We start from the raw sequence: 18,008 nt of genomic DNA on the forward strand, positions 1-18,008 counted from the left end.
TCACATGATTTCATTTCATAAACGGGGTCTGTGTACTGGTTTATTTAAATAAAAGCGTCCTACCTTCACTTCCATGTTATCCTGTGCAGGCAGCAAACATGCAGAGTAATACAAACAGAGTTGTCGGAGGAAAATAGTACAAAGAAAAACTTTTTTACAGCGAGACCACATTTACACCAGATCACATTTACATGGAAAAGATTTGGGGGAAACACGCGACAGCGTGAGAAGGATTGTCTTTGTAAAATGTATGTTGTTTTACCTAAGCTCCTATGATAGCACTGAAGTGGAGTACGTTTCTCCCAAATGGCTAATTTCGGTTTGATAAGTGTCAGAATTGCTTTGTTGGTGTAAAAGTGTAAAATATAATGGTATTTTGTGAAATCGATGGGATGGCCTTTTAGGGACAGCACAGGAGATGAGTTAGTGGACCACGCAGCCAGGCTTACACTGCACAACAAGTGAAACGCATGTTCATTAATGTCACATTGCAAGACTGTAATGTTGTGGTTTGACATGTGAAACATTTCAATATGCGACTCATTTGAACATAAAACAGTAGGCTATTGGACACTTACTAAACGTTATCCAAATCGAATTTGAATGACAAAGTCGCATAAAAATCAATGCAATATCAAATGCAATCTGATGCAATATGACACTGAATTGTTGGAAGACATAAGGTCTGTGGGTCAGTTGTCCAGTGTGAGCCTGGGGTAGGTAAGAGAACACTCTGGGGTAAGAGAACACTCTGGGGTAAGAGAACACTCTGGTGAAGGGGGACAGAGGGAGAACCTGAGAGGTGCAGTTGCCAATGATGAGGGCGTCGGCCAGGGTGAGCTGACCAACCACCATGCCCTGTTCCAGCGGGGGCACGCCCCCCTCTTGCAGCCGATTGGACGTAATCACTACAGCGTTGTCATCGTTCAGCACGATCACCGGGTCGGCCTGATGAGACAAGGTGAAACAAACGGCAACACACACACACACACACACACACACACACACACCATACAGAAGCAACAACATACAAACAGATCAAATACACATAACACACACAAATGTGCACACACAAGTAACAACAAACACACATCAGTCTCTCTCTCTCTCTCACACACACACACATTAATAAATCATAGTGGATAGGTACGTCATGGGTAGCGATGATGGCTCATGATTCATTCAGTCCCTGTGCTCTGCTTCCAGCTGTGCGGTAATGGCGTGGTGTGTGTGTGTGTGTGTATGTGTGTGGTGTGTGTGTGTGTGTGTGTGTGTGTGTGTGTGTGCGCTCCCACACATGGGCCTCACCTCCACAAAGGCAGCCACCTCCTGCAGCACCAGGTTCCACTCCAGCTGGTCCTCAGTGTTAAACCGCTGGGTGTAGTCTTCAATCTCCTCAGACAGCTCCTGCACACACACACACACACACACACACAGAGTCATAGATAGTACATTCGTGTACACACATTCACATAGGTGTGTGCACACACACACACACACATACACACACACCATTCACACAATAAGTCATAAATACAATACATACATAAATACAATAAATACATAAATACAAACATACATAAACACACACACACACACACACACACACACACACACACACTGTTGAAAAAAGATCCCTCTACACACCACACACATACACACACACACACACAGATAATGAATTGAAGGATGTGTAATCAATCATCGTCATGGATTTAATCATGTCATGTCTGTAGCCCTCCTCCCTCCTCCCTCTCTCTCTCTCTCTCACACACACACACACACACACACACACACACACACTCACGCATGAATGATTCCCAAGGTGTCTCTACCTTCACTAAAACTTTGACCAGGTCCATCTTGTTCAGGAGCAAACACACCACAATGTAGCGGGCATAGTACCTCAGCTTCTTCACCACCAGCTCAGGCCTAAGAGGCAGGAAGAACAGAGGAGAGGAAGACAAGAAGAGAAGAAGAGAAGAGTGGAGAGAGAGAGAAATGGAGCAGGGAGCAGATCAAAAGAAACAAGAGGAGAGGACAGGATCCAAAAGAGAAGGACGGAGAGAGAGAGAGAAGAGAGAGAGAGAGAGAGAAATGGAGCAGGGGGCAGATCAAAAGAGAGGACAGGATCCAAAAGAGAAGGACGGGTCATAGGAGAATGGGCAGAGCAAAGACAAACAAAAGAGAGGCAGTCAGGGTCAGTCGTGAAGTGAGGCCACTGTAAATCAAAACCTTACCAGTCTTCCCCCAGAGCAGGAGCGCAATGGTCAGCTAATGCCACTCACCTCTCCTCCTTGCTGACCTGGTAGTAGTAGGAGCGCAATGGTCAGCTAATGCCACTCACCTCTCCTCCTTGCTGACTTGGTAGTAGTAGGAGCGCTGCCGGATGGCCGAGTAGAAGGAGAAGGCCTCGTTCAAGTAGCTCGTTTCCGACGTGCGGAGGCTGAAAGTTGAAACAGCAGGACAACTCAGACACAGACAGCTGCTCTGGGAGCCAAAATGGCCACAAAGGGAGAGTGCAGGAGAGGCTTAGAGGCATTCTTACTAATAGTGGTAGTACAGCTGGCCAATTTTGGAGGCCACCTCCCCGATCTGCCACCGCTTAAGGCCATACCGATTGTCCAGCACCTGTCTGCTCTCACACAAAAACACAAAAGGGAATACCAGCTGAAGGTTTCTTCAACACTTTCCTTACAATCATTTATCAACTGCTTATTTTCCCGTAGACTCCTGTAATCACTCTGTGATTCTCAATAACTCTCTCTCTCTCTCTCATTCCATCATTCCTCCTCTCTAACCATCATTCCTTCTTTTTTCCCCTCTATCTCAATCTTCCTCTCCTCCCTCTTCACCTCTGTCCTGTCAAAGAATTTCCTTTCTCATCTCTTGCTCTCGCTCTCTTCCTCTCTATCCCTTGCTCTCTCCTTCTCTCTCTCCCTCCTTTCTGTGCCCAATCTAACTTTAGCGGTGCTTCCTCTTTGTGGCTGTGTAATGACCTTCCGCAGCTCTCAGAGTTGAGGCTAAATATATTCAGCTTGAGATGTCACATCCATCAAATGATTTATTAATAAAAACTTTACTTTAGAACTCCTCAGACCTCATCCTCTCTCCCTTCATGTTTCCTTCCCTCTCTCTCTCTTTCTTTCTCTCACTATTCCTCTCCTTGAGCATCTTCCCCTCTATAACTTCAACCATATTCCTTCCTCAATTCTCTCTCTTTCTCTCTCTCTCTCTCTCTCTCTCTCTCTCTTCATCTGGGCCTCAGTGTTGAGCTCTGGGGCAGCAGTGCTGACCTGTGCTGCTGCTGGAACTTCCACAGCTTGGTGTAGACGTCAAACGTGCGGCCGAAGTAGGACTGCCACTGCTTGTGGCCATACTGGGGCAGATCTCTGCAGAAATGAAGCCCAAAGAGAACAGAGAGAGGGAGAGAGAGATAGAGGGAGAGAGAAAAGGAATAGAGGGAAGGAGAGATAGAGGCAGAGAGAAAAGGAAGAGAGGGAGAAAGAGCGAGAGAAGATTCATGGGTCAGTCTGATTTATTTATCGCCGGCCCCGCTGCTGTGGGAAGGTGACTGGTGTCCTCATGGCTGTGTGCCATTGCGGGGGATGTCCAGCGAGCTCCCTCTTAGCCAACAACGCTTTCACAAACTAAGACTCAGGGCATCCCTGGACACACACACACACACACACACACACACACACACACACACACACACACACACACACACGGGAGCAGTCAAGAGGACTGAGAGTGGAGAAGAGTAAGAACTGTCATATTCAGTAGACCAGCCAGACGAACAGACACCACTCACACCAAATGTTACAGTCTGCCATTTGCTCGCTTTGTAATGTCAAAGGCAAAAGAGTAAAAACAAATTGAGGTGCAATGTAATAAGAGTCGTGTAAAAATGACACAGCCATTTGTGGGTGCTACTAATGTGAGAGTGGAGGTGTGTTTGCGTGTGTGTGAGACAAACCGAGAAGGAGACAGTAAAGATGAAAGAGAACAGGAGGGAGGGAGGGAGAGGGAGGGAAGAGAGAAAGAGAGAGAGAGAGAGAGAGAGAGAGAGAGAGAAAGCAGCGGAGAGAGGGGAAGAACATGGAGGAGAGAATGAAAGAAAGAGTAAACAGAAAGAGGTTCTGCATAGAAATGCAGAGACAGAGGAATGTGTGAGAGTGTGTGAAAGACAGAGAGTAGTAAAATGTGTGTGTGTGTGTGTGTGTAGGGAGGGGATCTGTGAATAAGTCAAAGAAAAAGACAGCTCGAGAGGGAAAGGAAAGGAAAGGATAGCGAATGAGGGAGGGAAAGAGACGGCAAGAGTGAGGGAGAGAGAACAAGAGAGGAGAGAGAGAGTGAGAGAGGGAAAGAGAAAACGAGAGGAAAAAGAGAATGAGCGAGGGAAAGAGAGTGTGAGAGAGGGAAAGAGAGTGTGAGAGAGGGAAAGAGAGAGTGTGAGAGAGGGAAAGAGAGAGTGTGAGAGAGGGAAAGAGAGTGTGTGAGCGAGGGAAAGAGAGAGTGTGAGAGGGAAAGAGAGTGTGTGAGCGAGGGAAAGAGAGAGTGAGAGAGGGAAAGAGAGAGTGTGAGAGGGAAAGAGAGTGTGTGAGCGAGGGAAAGAGAGAGTGAGAGAGGGAAAGACAGTGTGAGAGAGGGAAAGAGAGTGTGAGCGAGGGACAGAGAGGGGCGTGAGAGAGGGACAGAGAGGGGCGTGGGGGGCGGGCGCTGGTGACTCATAGAGGTGGTGATGTCATGAGAAGCTATGTGCTGTGCCCGTCAGTTGGAGCGCTGACCAACTCTCATTTTTTCCCTCCATTTTCCTCCTTTCTTCTTCCTCAAGCCCCCTTTTCCTCCCCCTCCTCCTCCTCTACTCCCTCCATCTCCCCCTCCTCCTCCTCTACTCCCTCCATCTCCCCCTCCTCCTCCTCTTCTCCCTCCATTCCCCCCAGCTCTGGGATCCATTGTTATCGGTGATGGGGTTGCCATGACAACGCATCTGGAGAGCGGTTGACTAACGCAGAGAAAAAACTGTGGCTGGCTGCAGTTGAGGAAGTGTACAGACAGGCACACACACACACACACACACACACACACACACACACACACACACACACACACACACACACACCTGCCATCAGGATCAAAATCACGCCAGCAGCAGCCACTGACATACCACCAGTGTTTTTCTCCCCTGAGCGTGTGTGGCGGAAGGGTCACCTCAGGGCAGTGAGTGTGTGTGCTCATGTGTGTGTGTGCATGTGTGTAGGTAGCCACTCCATCTTTAAGCAATGAGAGCTGTGCTGAACACACCCCTGCCAGACACACAGATGCTGATGGAATACCGAGCACAGGTAGGATAATCCAGCCAGCTGGCTCATGGCCCAGCAGGGAGCAGTCCCTCACACACTCTCCCTCTCTCTCTCCCTCACACACACACACACACACATACAGTACACACACACACACACAGAGTACACACACACACACATACATACAGTACACACACACATACATACAGTACACACACACACACAGCTCAGGAGTGTGTCTGCCAGTCTCAGTCTTCACACATACCCACACCGACACACAGCTAGATATCACTGAAATGATAAATCACTGGTTGAAAAAAACACTGCCTGATACCACACAGTCCCTTGGCAGACCATCAATGAAGAAACGCGCACAGACGCGCACACACACACACACACACACACACACACACACACACACACACACACACACACACACACACACACACACACACACACACACACACACACGTCAAAGTGGATATCTTATACATTCTGCTCAGAAAAAGGACACAAAGTACACATTCAATTTCAGCCAAAAATACTATACATCATAGTAGTGACAGAACACACACCTTACCATTCATAAAACGTACATCCATCCATGGACATAGACACACACACACACACACAGTCATTCATAAAAAAATACATACACAAATCCATGGACATGGACAAAGACACATGCATAACGATGTCACCCATAAAGCTGCTGTATGGCACCATGATGTATGGATGACCCTGGCACCCTGAGTGACAGGCCCCAAGGTCGCGGGGGTCATGGCTTAAGGTGGCCGCCATCATGGGGGCCCGAGTTTCATTCCCATCTCACGCATCATTAATTCCCCCCACCCCCAGTCCAGGATTAATGCCCCCATCCGCTCCACCACTGGGCTCAGCGGGAGGGGGCCGTAAATGACTGCCCCCCACCCCCACCCCCACCCAAACAACTTGTGTGTGAGTGAGTAAATCAGCGCTGTATCTCTGCCAGGCCCTCTCCGCAGAGCTGAGCTCTGTCTGATTACTGATTGTATTTACTGCACTCTGGCTTACAGGCTCTGACTGTGGGAGCCAACGTGGGCGGCTGCTTGCGTCTGTCTGTCTGTGTGTGTGTGTGTGAGTGTGTGTGAGGGAGAGAGTGTGACTGCTAGAGATGTGTATGTGCATGTAATCAAGTATGTAATCAAGTATGTGACAAGAGTCAAATGTAAATATGTGTGCTGAGGCACTACAGACCATGAATGCTTGCATGCATGTTCCTATGTGCGCAAAGTTATACATTTATATCATGTATAGTGTGCGTGCGTGTCAGCGAGCACATTTCTATGCAGCAGAGTTCCTTCTGTATCTGAACCAGAGCAGGTCTTGTGGGACATGGGAGTAATGACACGGATCTACTAAATACTGGTGTACTAAAAAGAGCCAACGCGAGAGAAAGACAAGAAGAAGAGACAGAGAAAGATAGAGAGAGTGGGGATGCGGACAAGACGGAGGAAAAGAGTAAAGAGTTAAGACAGAAAGGAAGAAAGAAAGAAAGAAAGAAAGACACAGATCAGTTGACTAAGAGTGGGGGAGAAATGTTAAGCAGGGATAATGCTGCATCATCTGTTGGTCCACCCCTGTTGCCTGCTGGTCCTCCTAAAGTGGGCCATCTCCTCTCCTCTCCTCTCCTCTCCTCTCCTCTCCTCAGTCCACCTCTAGCCCGATTAGGTGTGTGGAAGCGGGGCAGGGAGGCTGGGCCGGAACTCACCCCTGCCTCAGACGCTCCCTCCTGGGGCACGGCGAGAGAGAGGGCCGCTCTGGTCCACACACACACACACACACACACTCACACACACACACACACACACTCACACACACACTCACACACACACTCACACACACACTCACACACACACTCACACACACACACACACACACACTCACACACACACTCACACACTCACACACACACTCACACACACACTCAGAGCTCCGTGTAAGTCTGCCGTTGCATTTTAGAGGACAGTGTGAGGGCTGGAAAGCAGGATGCTGCTATAACTGGTGGCTGCCTTACTTAACCAAACGGATCTAGATCCATGCCCCAAGCTTCAGATTACACGGTGTAATGTCCAGTTTGGATCTGTTGTTGTTCTGTTTGTATTATTATTGTGAATGGGGCTCTGCCCTCAACTAAAGCACACAGGCACATATAAAGCCAGCGGCGTAAACCACACTTCAACATTTCCAAACAATCAAGATGTCAAGAGTACTACACACTGCAGTGAGGACGCATGGGGAAATATATACAAAAAAATGACATTGTCTGATCTGGGTGTTATGGGCGCTGAGCGGATGTGAATCTGACGTAGAACTACCACATAACAACCCATGTATAGGGCAATAGGGCAATATGGCATGTGAGCTACCACATAACAACCCATGTATAGGGCAATAGGGCATGTGAGCTACCACATAACAACCCATGTACAGGGCAATATGGCATGTAAGCTACCACATAACAACCCATGTACAGGGCAATATGGCATGTAAGCTACCACATAACAACCCATGTACAGGGCAATATGGCATGTAAGCTACCTGTACTTAAGAGCATAAAATATCAAAAGTGAAAACTCCACCCCAATCCCACCATACCGCATGACGGCGCCTGACTGGCCTGGGAGAGCTGCACGCTGAGAGAGCTCCATGCACGAGGAAATGCCTCTCCGCCTCCTGTCTCCTCGTTCCCCACAACCTCAAGGGAACCAGAATTCCACCCATCACTGGCCTCAAACACTCGCTTGATTTGTCAGGCTGAAACAAACATTGGAAGGAACCTAAACAAACATTAGCCTAGAGAGCGCCTGTGGGGTGTGTGTGTGTGTGTGTGTGTGTGTGTGGTTGGGGGGGGGGGGAGAAAAGGAGCAGCACACGAGGCACTCTGTAAATGCTACTGCACCGGACTGGATTAGGACGGAGAAGAGTGGTCTGCCTCTACAGCTGCATAGGAGAGGGATTGGGAGGGTCTGCATTAGACATAAAAGCCAGTTTGCCCATTTGTGTGTGTGTGTGTGTGTGTCTGTGTGTGTGTGTGTGACTCAGAGATGGATACCAACACATGACCCTGAGATCCCCCCAGCTCAGATAAAGAACAGGAGGCCTTTATGTAACCAGAGAGAGGGAGAGGGAGAATCAACATTAATTTACTGAGAGAGAACAAATGGAACACATAAGCATGCAAATATGCTAATTAGAGGAGAGAAGTAGATTAAATGACAGACGGACAGGTAGAGAGAAAGAGAGAGAGAGAGGAAGAGAGAGAGCGAGAGAGAGAGAGAGAAAGAGAGAGGGGAGAGGGAGAGAGATAGAGAGGGAAAGAGAGAGAGAGGGAGAGAGAGGGAAAGAGAGAGAGGGAGAGAGAGAGAGGAAGAGAGAGGAAGAGAGAGAGAGAGATACTGTTCCAGTCTGGATGCTGACAGATAAGCATCTGTTTGAAGAGGGAATTTAAAATAGACCATCAACAGTGAGAGTGAGTGGGAAAGTTTACTCTGACAAGGTGGTGATCCATTCAGAGTGACAGTTCCGACACTCTGCGTCCGTGTGTCTGTGTGTGTGTTTGTGTGTCTCTGTGTGTGTGTCACCCTGTCATCATTGCACACAATAGGGAGCTAATTGATGAGATGAGATTACAACAAATGCCTCAGCTGAAGTGCAGCCTCAGTTATTCACACACACACACAGAAAGAGAGAGTCAGACAACAGCACAAAGCTATGTGACGTTACTATAATTGCTGACAGATATACATTAACACACAAACACATAGTAATTACAGACAGCACATAAACTCAAAATGACTGCCACAGAATAAGATCTCTCTCTCATGCACGCGCGCACGCACGCACACACACACAGCCAGAGAGCATGGCGAGGTGGCCGAGACGAGCCTCCAACACAACCAACCAGGCACACGCCACGGCTGCAGCAGCCACATAGCAGAGAGAGAGAGAGAGACAGAGAGGGAGGAAGAGAGGAGAGCGACAGAGATAGAGGGAGGAAGAGAGAGAGAGAGATAGAGAGAGAGAGCCTGCAGCTACTGACACACTTGGCCTATAAATAGCAGCAGCTAAAAATGACTGATTAACTCAAACACAACCCATTGGCCGTGGAGGAATGGTGAAAAACACGGACTGACGTGAATCCATTCCTCCTCTTTTTTCCCTTTCCTCCCTCCATCCCTTCTTCTCTCTATGAGAGAGTGTGTGTGTGTGTGTGTGTGTGTGGGGTGGGGGGGGTCGGGGGCGTTTTGCAGGGGCAGCCGAGGAGCTCTCCGCGCTCATTTGAATGTTACAAAACGGGGGGCCACTTCAAGCGTGATGCGTCAGCGTGCACAGGCGAGCCGCCGTCGCCTCACGTTAACAGACCAGCGGGACGAGGACAGAGAGGGAGAGAGAGAGGGAGGACAGAGAGAGGGAGGAGTGAGGGAGGACAGAGAGGGAGAGAGGGAGGACAGAGAGAGGGAGAGAGGGAGAATAGAGAGAGGGAGAGAGGGAGGATAGAGAGAGGAAGGACAGAGAGAGGGAGTGAGGGAGGACAGAGAGAGGGAGGAGTGAGGGAGAGGAGAAGAGGAGAGACGACAGAGGGGACTAGGAGGGAGAGAGAGAGGGACAGAGCTCAGGTCAGCTCAGGTTCATGGTCAGTCTGTCATGTGATTCACACCCATCACTGATTTCCCTTGTCAAGAATGAAACCAGGACAATGAAAGCACATGATAGTCGGACGAATAGACAGCCATAAGCACAGAGGTCAAAGGGACAGTCATCTGGTTGGTTGATTGGAGAAAGACAATAGTTGTGGACAGCAAAAGAGCCAGGCACCCAGACAGACAGACAGACAGACAGACAGAAAGTCAGTGAGACAGAGGGAGAGAGAGAGAGAGAGAGGGAGAGAGAGAGAGGGAGACCCAGAGGGAGAGAGAGAGGGAGAGAGACAGAGGGAGAGGGAGAGGGAGAGAGAGAGGGAGAGGGAGAGAGACAGGCAGGAGTGGCTGCTGACCGGAGGCCGTTGAAGAGCTGCTTTGACTTGTCCAGCAGATAGCAGAAGTCTGTGACCGTCTTCCTCTCGCCCAGTGGGATGTCATCCTCTGCCCCCAACCCCGTCATGGCACCTGCTGTGTGCGCACACACACACACACACACACGCAAAAACCACACATTAGAAAATGCTCAAGCTGCAATTAAAAATTAATACTGTATTAACGCTGTATCAAGAATCATATAGCCTAACCCTCAGCTATAGGAGACAGATTGATGTACAGACGACGCCACGGGATGAGAATGAATTAGGACAGTGTGTGCTGAGCCTGAGTGTGTGTGTGTGTGTGTGTGTGTGTGTGTGTGTGCTGAGACTGAGTGTGTGTGCTGAGCCTGAGTGTGTGTGCTGAGTCTGAGTGTGTGTGCTGAGACTGAGTGTGCTGTGCTCAACACAACACAACACAACACAGCCTCCCACTAAACAGCTTACACTTCCACACGCCCCAAATGGACTCCATGTATGGACGGGGGGGGGGGGGGGGGGGGGGGGGATTAGGATGGGAGGAAAGAGGGAGACCTTCTGAAAGGGAGAGGAGAGGAGAAAAGAAAGAGAATGAGAAAGAGAGAGACCAATGAGGAGAGCAAGATGGGGAGCGATGGAGAAACAGAGGAAGAGCAGCAGAGAGGGAGATGAGAAGAGGAGAGAGAGAGAGAGAGAGAGAGAGAAAGAGAGAGAGAGAGGGAGAGAGAGAGAGGGAGAGGGAGAGAGAGAGAGAGAGAGAGAGAGAGAGAGAGAAAGAAAGACAGAGAGATAAAGAGGGAGATGAGAAGAGAGAGAGAGAGAGAAAGAGAGAGAGAGAGGGAGAGAGAGAGAGGGAGAGAGAGAGAGAGACAGAGAGATAAAGAGGGAGATGGCATGGGAGCCTGGATGAGATGGGGGTGGGGCTGGCACTCAGCTCGCCATATGCCAGCGGACTGGTATGGCGCCTGCAGGAGCTGGGCGGTGGCACGCGGGCTCTGCTGGGCATTGGCCTCTCTACCTGGCCTGGCCCAGCCCCTCCCAGGAACCGCACACTGATCTGGGGTCAGCAGCAACAACCTCGCACACACAATCACTCTACAGGCCATCGTACAGCAATGAGCTGCACCACAGTGATCATTCAAATGCATAGATATGATTTGTGCTTATTCTGGAAAAGGGAAAGTAAAATGCATGTTTTATATTTTTGTAATCACTGTAACCCTCGTGCATTGCCAGAGAGAGGACTATCCAGCGCTGTCATTCAGACAACATTTACATTGATATTCATTTAGTCCGTTCTTTAATCCAGATCAACTGACAATACCGAGAAGATGGTGTCCTACATATCTGTGTGGCCACTAGACTAATGCAGCAGACTAATACCACGTATAGAACAACTAATCCATCTCTCCTTGGGCATAATGGAGACTAGCCGGTTAGATATATTTCTCTGGCCAACGCGACACACACCAAGGCAGAGGACAGTCCAGCTTCATGTCATATACATATGAGCACAATGGTGTGAAGTGAGTGACCCTTCCCAAATGTTGGCTGATAATATGTATCAAATTACATTGCAATATTTTATATTTTCACTTAACATAATTTAATTATTGTATTTGTCAAAATAGAATAAAGTAATAAAGAAGTACTTCACTGCGTTCAGTGGTACACAACTGGTTACAAGTTACACACATGGTGGAGCTGGAGGCCTATGAGTGGTGATGGGAGAGTCCAGAGGACCTCAGAGGACCAGGTGAAAGGATACTCTTATTTGTATCCACAACATTGTCACATGCTACCCAAATCACCTATGCTCTACAGCAGGGCTGCCCAATCTGCCCTGCGCTCTGGTCAGAATTTCATTCGGTCGCAACGTTCTATTAACTGAAAGACTGGTTGCAGTTCACTATCTGGCCACAGTTTAACATTGTTTTAGATGGGGCGATAGGGGGGCGCTATTGAGTTCTGTCAGCGCAGATCTGTACCGTAGTCCTGATGATGACCAGAGTGAGGAGGGCTGATAATTCGTGTTCAACTTCAAATGTATGGAAACACACCGTGTTGCACAAGACGCACAAAAATATGGTTTCTATTTAAATATGTATCCATTCATGAAAAAAATAATAATAATTTGCTTTGAAGAATGTGTCAATTTGTCCCATAGGGGCATGTTGTGTTCTGTATTAATTATTAATTCATATGATGCAAATAACTTTATTTCAAGACATAATTGCTCCATATGCTTTTCTTCAAAGATTTTGATTGCTTCAGATATAGCATATATTTGTACTCCTTAAAACAGCCATATGGATGTTCAATCATTTCATGATCTTGATAAAAGTAAACAATAAACAGTGCAAAGACAAACACAGTAAAGAGAAGTGTTTTTTTTTATTTCTTAAACATTAGTCTACGTTTTATAGAATGTTAATTTTGCACAAATATGCAATACATTTCAATGCCATGGTCCACAACCTGAACATTTAGCTTGGGCGCGTGGCCCTCCACCCCAATTCATTTCTGGCCCTTGATGAGGAAGAATTTGGGCACCCCTGCTCTTACCAGTATACACTATGGTTTCACTATGGAGTGTATTGTGAGTGTGTGTGTGTGTGTGAAAAATGTTTCTCTGTCTGTGTGAGATATGCAGTAAGTATACTTGTGTACTTTTTATGGTTCAATGTGTGTGCACATTTTGTAGACAGGCTTTTTGCATGTCCAGTTTGCTTTGAGCATTTTGAGTGTGTGGGGGTGGGGGTTGTGATGCATCTATTTGTGCATACAACTATAATGCTTTGCTTGAGTGTATGTGTGGTATATGTTTGTCTATATGTATATATGTGTGTGTGTGTGTGTGTGTGTGTGTGTGTGTGTGTGGTGTTTCTAAGTTTGTCTGGCAGTCTCTGGCGGAGCGGCAGCCTTGGGCAGGCGTAAGACAGCTCTGTCACACCCCATCTCATCCAACAGCCCTCCGTGTGGGGGTGGGGCACGGGGGGAGGGGCACGGGGGCACACGCGCACGCGCACACACACACACACACACACACACACTCGCGCACACACACACACGCACGCGCACGCGCAAACACACACACGCACGCGCACGCGCAAACACACACACACACACACACACACACACACACACACAAATCACTACTGCCAGAGCATTAGGTCCGTACACTTTATTTTATTCATTTCATTTCATGCAATGGTAGTGCATACCACACACCACACAGCCTACTATGCTGTGAAATGTCATTATTTCTAGTGAACACCTATGGATCATGCTTCCCATATGCACCCATACCCATCAGCTCCATAACTATCTTCTCCATGATGATTACATGAAATGGGTTGGGATGGGCTACAAATCCCACATCCCAAACTTCTCTAGCAATTAAAGAGCCATGCCTGTCCTATGGGTCGGCCTCAGAAACACATGCTTATGGTGCACGCTTGCAGTGAGACATGATGTGGCCAAAAGGGATGAAGCATAGAGGATGCTGCTGGACAAGAGACTGACCAAAGAAAAGACAGTGATAAAAAAACCATGGGAAAGAGAGAGAGAGAGGGAAAGAGAGAGAGAGGGGGGGGAAAGAGAGAGACAGAGAGAGAGAGAGAGAGAGAGAGAGAGAGAGAGAGAGAGGGAGGGAGAGAGAGATTAGGGAGGAAGGGGTGGGAAGCTGGTCGTATTCTAGGAGCCTGGAGGTGCAACTTGCCGAGCGTGAACCCAACATGAGACTTTCTCACATGGCCTTCCCAGCAAGCACTCCACCACGTGCATGTGTGGAAAAGACACTCTGTGTGTGTGTGTGTGTTTGTTTAAAAATGCACATTCCTGCACTGGTTGGTTGGAATACAGTGGAATAGAGAGAACTGGTAAAGGGCAAGGGTGTGAATGAGACAGAGGGAGGGAGAGAGAGAGAGAGAGAGAGAGAGAGAGAGAGAGAGAGAGAGAGAGAGAGAGAGAGAGAGAGAGAGAGAGAGAGAGAGAGATCTTACGCAAAAGCCAGAGAGCCTGAGGCAGAGCAGCTACTGCTCAGCTGTTAAATCAGCCCAGCTGAGGAGGGACAGAGGGGAGAGAGCTGCACACGCTAACACACACACACACACAAGAACACGAGCAGTCGCACACGCAAACACATGTAAGCAGAAGGACAGATGCAAGCACGTCAACATGACAGCTAGACAGACACACATGATCTTACACAGAAGGTGTCATGCAGAAAGACAGTAGTGGCCTCTTTAAAAAAATATACATTTGCACCTGAAACATACATGCATGAGTACATACTCGCAAACACTAATACAGGTAGGCAACTCAGACTGCTATGTGTGCAGTGTGTGTGTGTGTGTGCGTGCATGCAGACGGAATACTGTAAGAGCACTTGCATAACAGAGACATTAAAATGACCCTGAAGTCCACATGAGCATCTCACTACCCTGTTAGGTCAGGTTTATTTAAAAGTAGTGTGCTCCTGCAGCCTTGTGTATGAGCGTGCATGCATGCATGCGTGTGTGTGTGTGTGTGTGTGTGTGTGTGTGAGAATGTCAGATACACTCCTCTGGTCAGTCAATAGTGGACAGAGTGGAAAAGGCCTGCTGGCTTCCCACCTCTCGCCTACACACACACACACAGAAATCAAATGCATGTACAAACACACACTCACTAAAATATGCACATGACACAAACAGAAAAATGAACAATGACAACAGCACTGACTGAACACACACACACACACACACACACACACACACACACAAGCACACACACTGCAGGCATGATGAAGCAGAGCCATGCATGCACACACACACACACACACAAACATGCACACACAGAGCCAAGCCAGGGGGAAGGACTCAACTGGGCTCAGCTAGAACACACAAAAGGCAGAGACAGAATGATATTACTAACTGCACGCATCTGCAATCAAATGTCCCAGCGATGCCACTCATCTGCTCTGAATGAACTGAACTCAATATTAAATTGGTACCTATAAGAGACGCTGTACTGGAGGCTGGTGTGAATTCACACCTTGACTCTCAACACTTGATGGGCTGTTTCAGTGAACCACAACTGTATCTGGGGGCTGAGAAGACTTCAGGTGCCTACTGTAATATCTCCTGTCTGTGTTAGTGCCTTGGCTCCTTGTGATCATTTCTGTGCACATTTAATCTGCTGCAGTGAGTCTGGTGCCAGTGATTAGTGCAATGATGAAACCAAGCAAACCAAATGATGGGCATGAGTATGTCATCAAAAGCTGTTTGTGTGTGTGGGAGAGGGTGAGTCACAGCTCCTCTTTATGAGCCACTCCACCTTCAACCTGCCTCCCTCCCTCCCCCTCACTCACTCCCTCCCCCTCACTCACTCCCTCCCTCCCCCTCACTCACTCACTCACTCACTCCCTCCCCCACTCCACTCACTCACTCCCTCCCCCACTCCACTCACTCACTCACTCACTCCCTCCACCTCACTCACTCACTCCCTCCACCTCACTCACTCACTCCCTCACTCACTCACTCCCTCCCCCACTCCACTCACTCACTCCCTCCCCCACTCCACTCACTCACTCCACTCACTCACTCCCTCCCCCACTCCACTCACTCACTCCACTCACTCACTCCACTCACTCACTCCACTCACTCCCTCCACCTCACTCACTCAACCTCACCTCACTCACTCCACTCCACTCACTCACTCCACTCACTCATCTCTCTGAAAGACCACCCTCCCCTCCCTTCCCTAGCACATCTCTTTTCTTCCTCTACACTCATTCCTCTGTTTCCATTTTCATCTCCCTTTCTCTCTCCATCCTTTTTATTCATCTCTCTCTTTTGATCCCTTCTCTCTCTCTCTCTCTCTCTGTGTGTGTGTGTAGAGTCAGCGGGAGCTCAGTGCATGGCGGCTCAGAGCGTGTAAAGTGCTGGGGCTCTGTGTGTTTACACACGTATGCATTTCAGCTCTCATTAGCCGCAACACGCCGCTGATGAGCGTTATTACACGCCGCGCCCCGCGCTAATATCACTTACCCGTCAGGTGTCTCTGAGTGCTCGCCGACACCGGAAAAACGGCTTACACCAAAGTCAGTCGCCACCAGGAAAGCTAGAAAAGATTAATGCTCATGGGTATGTGTGAGTGTGAGTGTGAGTGTGAGTGTGTGTGTGTGTGGTGGTTAAGGGTGTTCTCATATATGAGGAACACTAAATTCTGAGGGAGTAACAGGGTTATGGAGTTATGATTAAACCTCAGGAAATGCATCTTAAACTACTAGAGTACTGGGGTAAAAAGTCTGGCATATGTAGGTAGCGCAGCATCGATACCCAAAGGGGTATGTGGATGGCATGTTTTTAAGAAAATGGTACCTCCAAAGTCATGTGTTTTTTTTTTTCTAGCATTGCATAATGCATGTTGTAGTATTACAATGTTGTGAATAGTAGTGCATAATTGTGTATACTGACAATTCAAATGCAATTATTGATAATAATTACTTAATTATTTATCTCAGATTTGAGTGTATTGCTTTACTGTTTGTGCTTGGAGGCTACTGGGACTCCATCCTGTTGGTCTTCTCAAGCTTTCACCCCAAAGCCAGCAGAGAGGATCAGCTTTCAGAGAGAGAGGGTGAGCCACAACGACTCGTCTGTCTAATCAATACACTGGTCAATCCCAACATGTGGGATTTAAAGGGTTCCATTTTGGGCTGGTAAGGAGCCAGTAATTGAAATGGGCATGGAAAGGGGCGTAGCAAGAGAAGGAGGAGGACAAGACAGAGAGAGAGAGAGAGAGAGAGAGAGAGAGAGAGAGAGAGAGAGAGAGAGAAGAGGAGGGGTACTAGTCATCAATCCCCAAATACTAAGTGACTGATGGCTTTCCTACAACACTAATGCTCATATTAACAGGCAAGACCTACACACACACACATTATATGCTTCCTACCATTCTAGCACATACACCTGCATGCACACACAATTTACAATTTGTGTACATGCACGTACAAACAAACACACACACACACACACACATACATTGTTACCCTGTGGTGGACAGCTTCACTTGACACCCCCCCCCCCCCCTCACACATGGAGATGGATGGATGGAGCTGCCACTGGTGATGGTCAGTGGGCACCGAGGCGGGAAATGGCCGATGATAGATTTACACACACGCTGACGCTCACACACATAAACATGCACTCTCGCACAATAAGGACGAGCAGCCGACGTCTCAGCAATCTGCTTAATTCTCCAAACCACACACACACACACACACACACACACAGAGAGAAACCCCATCCATACTCTGCCTGGACATACTGGTAAATGGCTTCGGTGTGGAGATGCGAGCCTGACCCACTTACTCTCCCTCTCCTTCTCTCTCCCTCCATAAAAATGCATGAGCTTCACATCTGCACAGCAGCAGCAGGAGGACTGCAGAAGACATGCATGAGAGTGTGTATGAGGGCATCTGTGTGTGTGCGTGTGTGTGTGTGTGTGTGTGTGTGTGTGTGTGTGTGTGTGTGTGTGTGTGTGTGTGTGTGTGTGTGTGTGCGCGGCTAACACATGCAACAATGCTGGTATGACTTCAGGGAGACAAGGTCACTGTATATTCTCCGTATTATGGATGCTCTATCTGAAAACTGGAACAAAGCTCACCAACCATGCACTGT

The 18,008-nt window shown here is 48.3% G+C and overlaps 1 protein-coding gene across 10 annotated transcripts in view; it reads right to left on the reverse strand.

Moving 5' to 3' along the window:
* The window catches only part of scai (suppressor of cancer cell invasion), a 34,961-nt gene that overhangs the window by 10,705 nt on the left and 6,248 nt on the right, over positions 1 to 18,008 (reverse strand). For 6 of the 10 annotated variants that reach the window (XM_042060545.1, XM_042060542.1, XM_042060541.1 and 3 more), the window contains 8 exons: positions 10,342 to 10,456; positions 3,297 to 3,392; positions 2,549 to 2,635; positions 2,348 to 2,446; positions 1,836 to 1,932; positions 1,309 to 1,407; positions 796 to 948; positions 64 to 81 (listed from right to left, as the gene is read on the reverse strand). In XM_042060545.1, the coding sequence (XP_041916479.1) occupies positions 64 to 81; positions 796 to 948; positions 1,309 to 1,407; positions 1,836 to 1,932; positions 2,348 to 2,446; positions 2,549 to 2,635; positions 3,297 to 3,392; positions 10,342 to 10,448 (756 nt within the window). In that variant the 5' untranslated portion in view covers positions 10,449 to 10,456. The remainder of the gene's footprint in view (positions 1 to 63; positions 82 to 795; positions 949 to 1,308; positions 1,408 to 1,835; positions 1,933 to 2,347; positions 2,447 to 2,548; positions 2,636 to 3,296; positions 3,393 to 10,341; positions 10,457 to 18,008) is intronic. The other 4 variants (XM_042060548.1, XM_042060547.1, XM_042060544.1 and 1 more) reach the window with 2 other exon arrangements.

This window comes from Alosa sapidissima, chromosome 13 (assembly GCF_018492685.1).
Source record: "Alosa sapidissima isolate fAloSap1 chromosome 13, fAloSap1.pri, whole genome shotgun sequence".
NCBI classification, from domain to species: Eukaryota; Metazoa; Chordata; class Actinopteri; order Clupeiformes; family Clupeidae; genus Alosa; species Alosa sapidissima.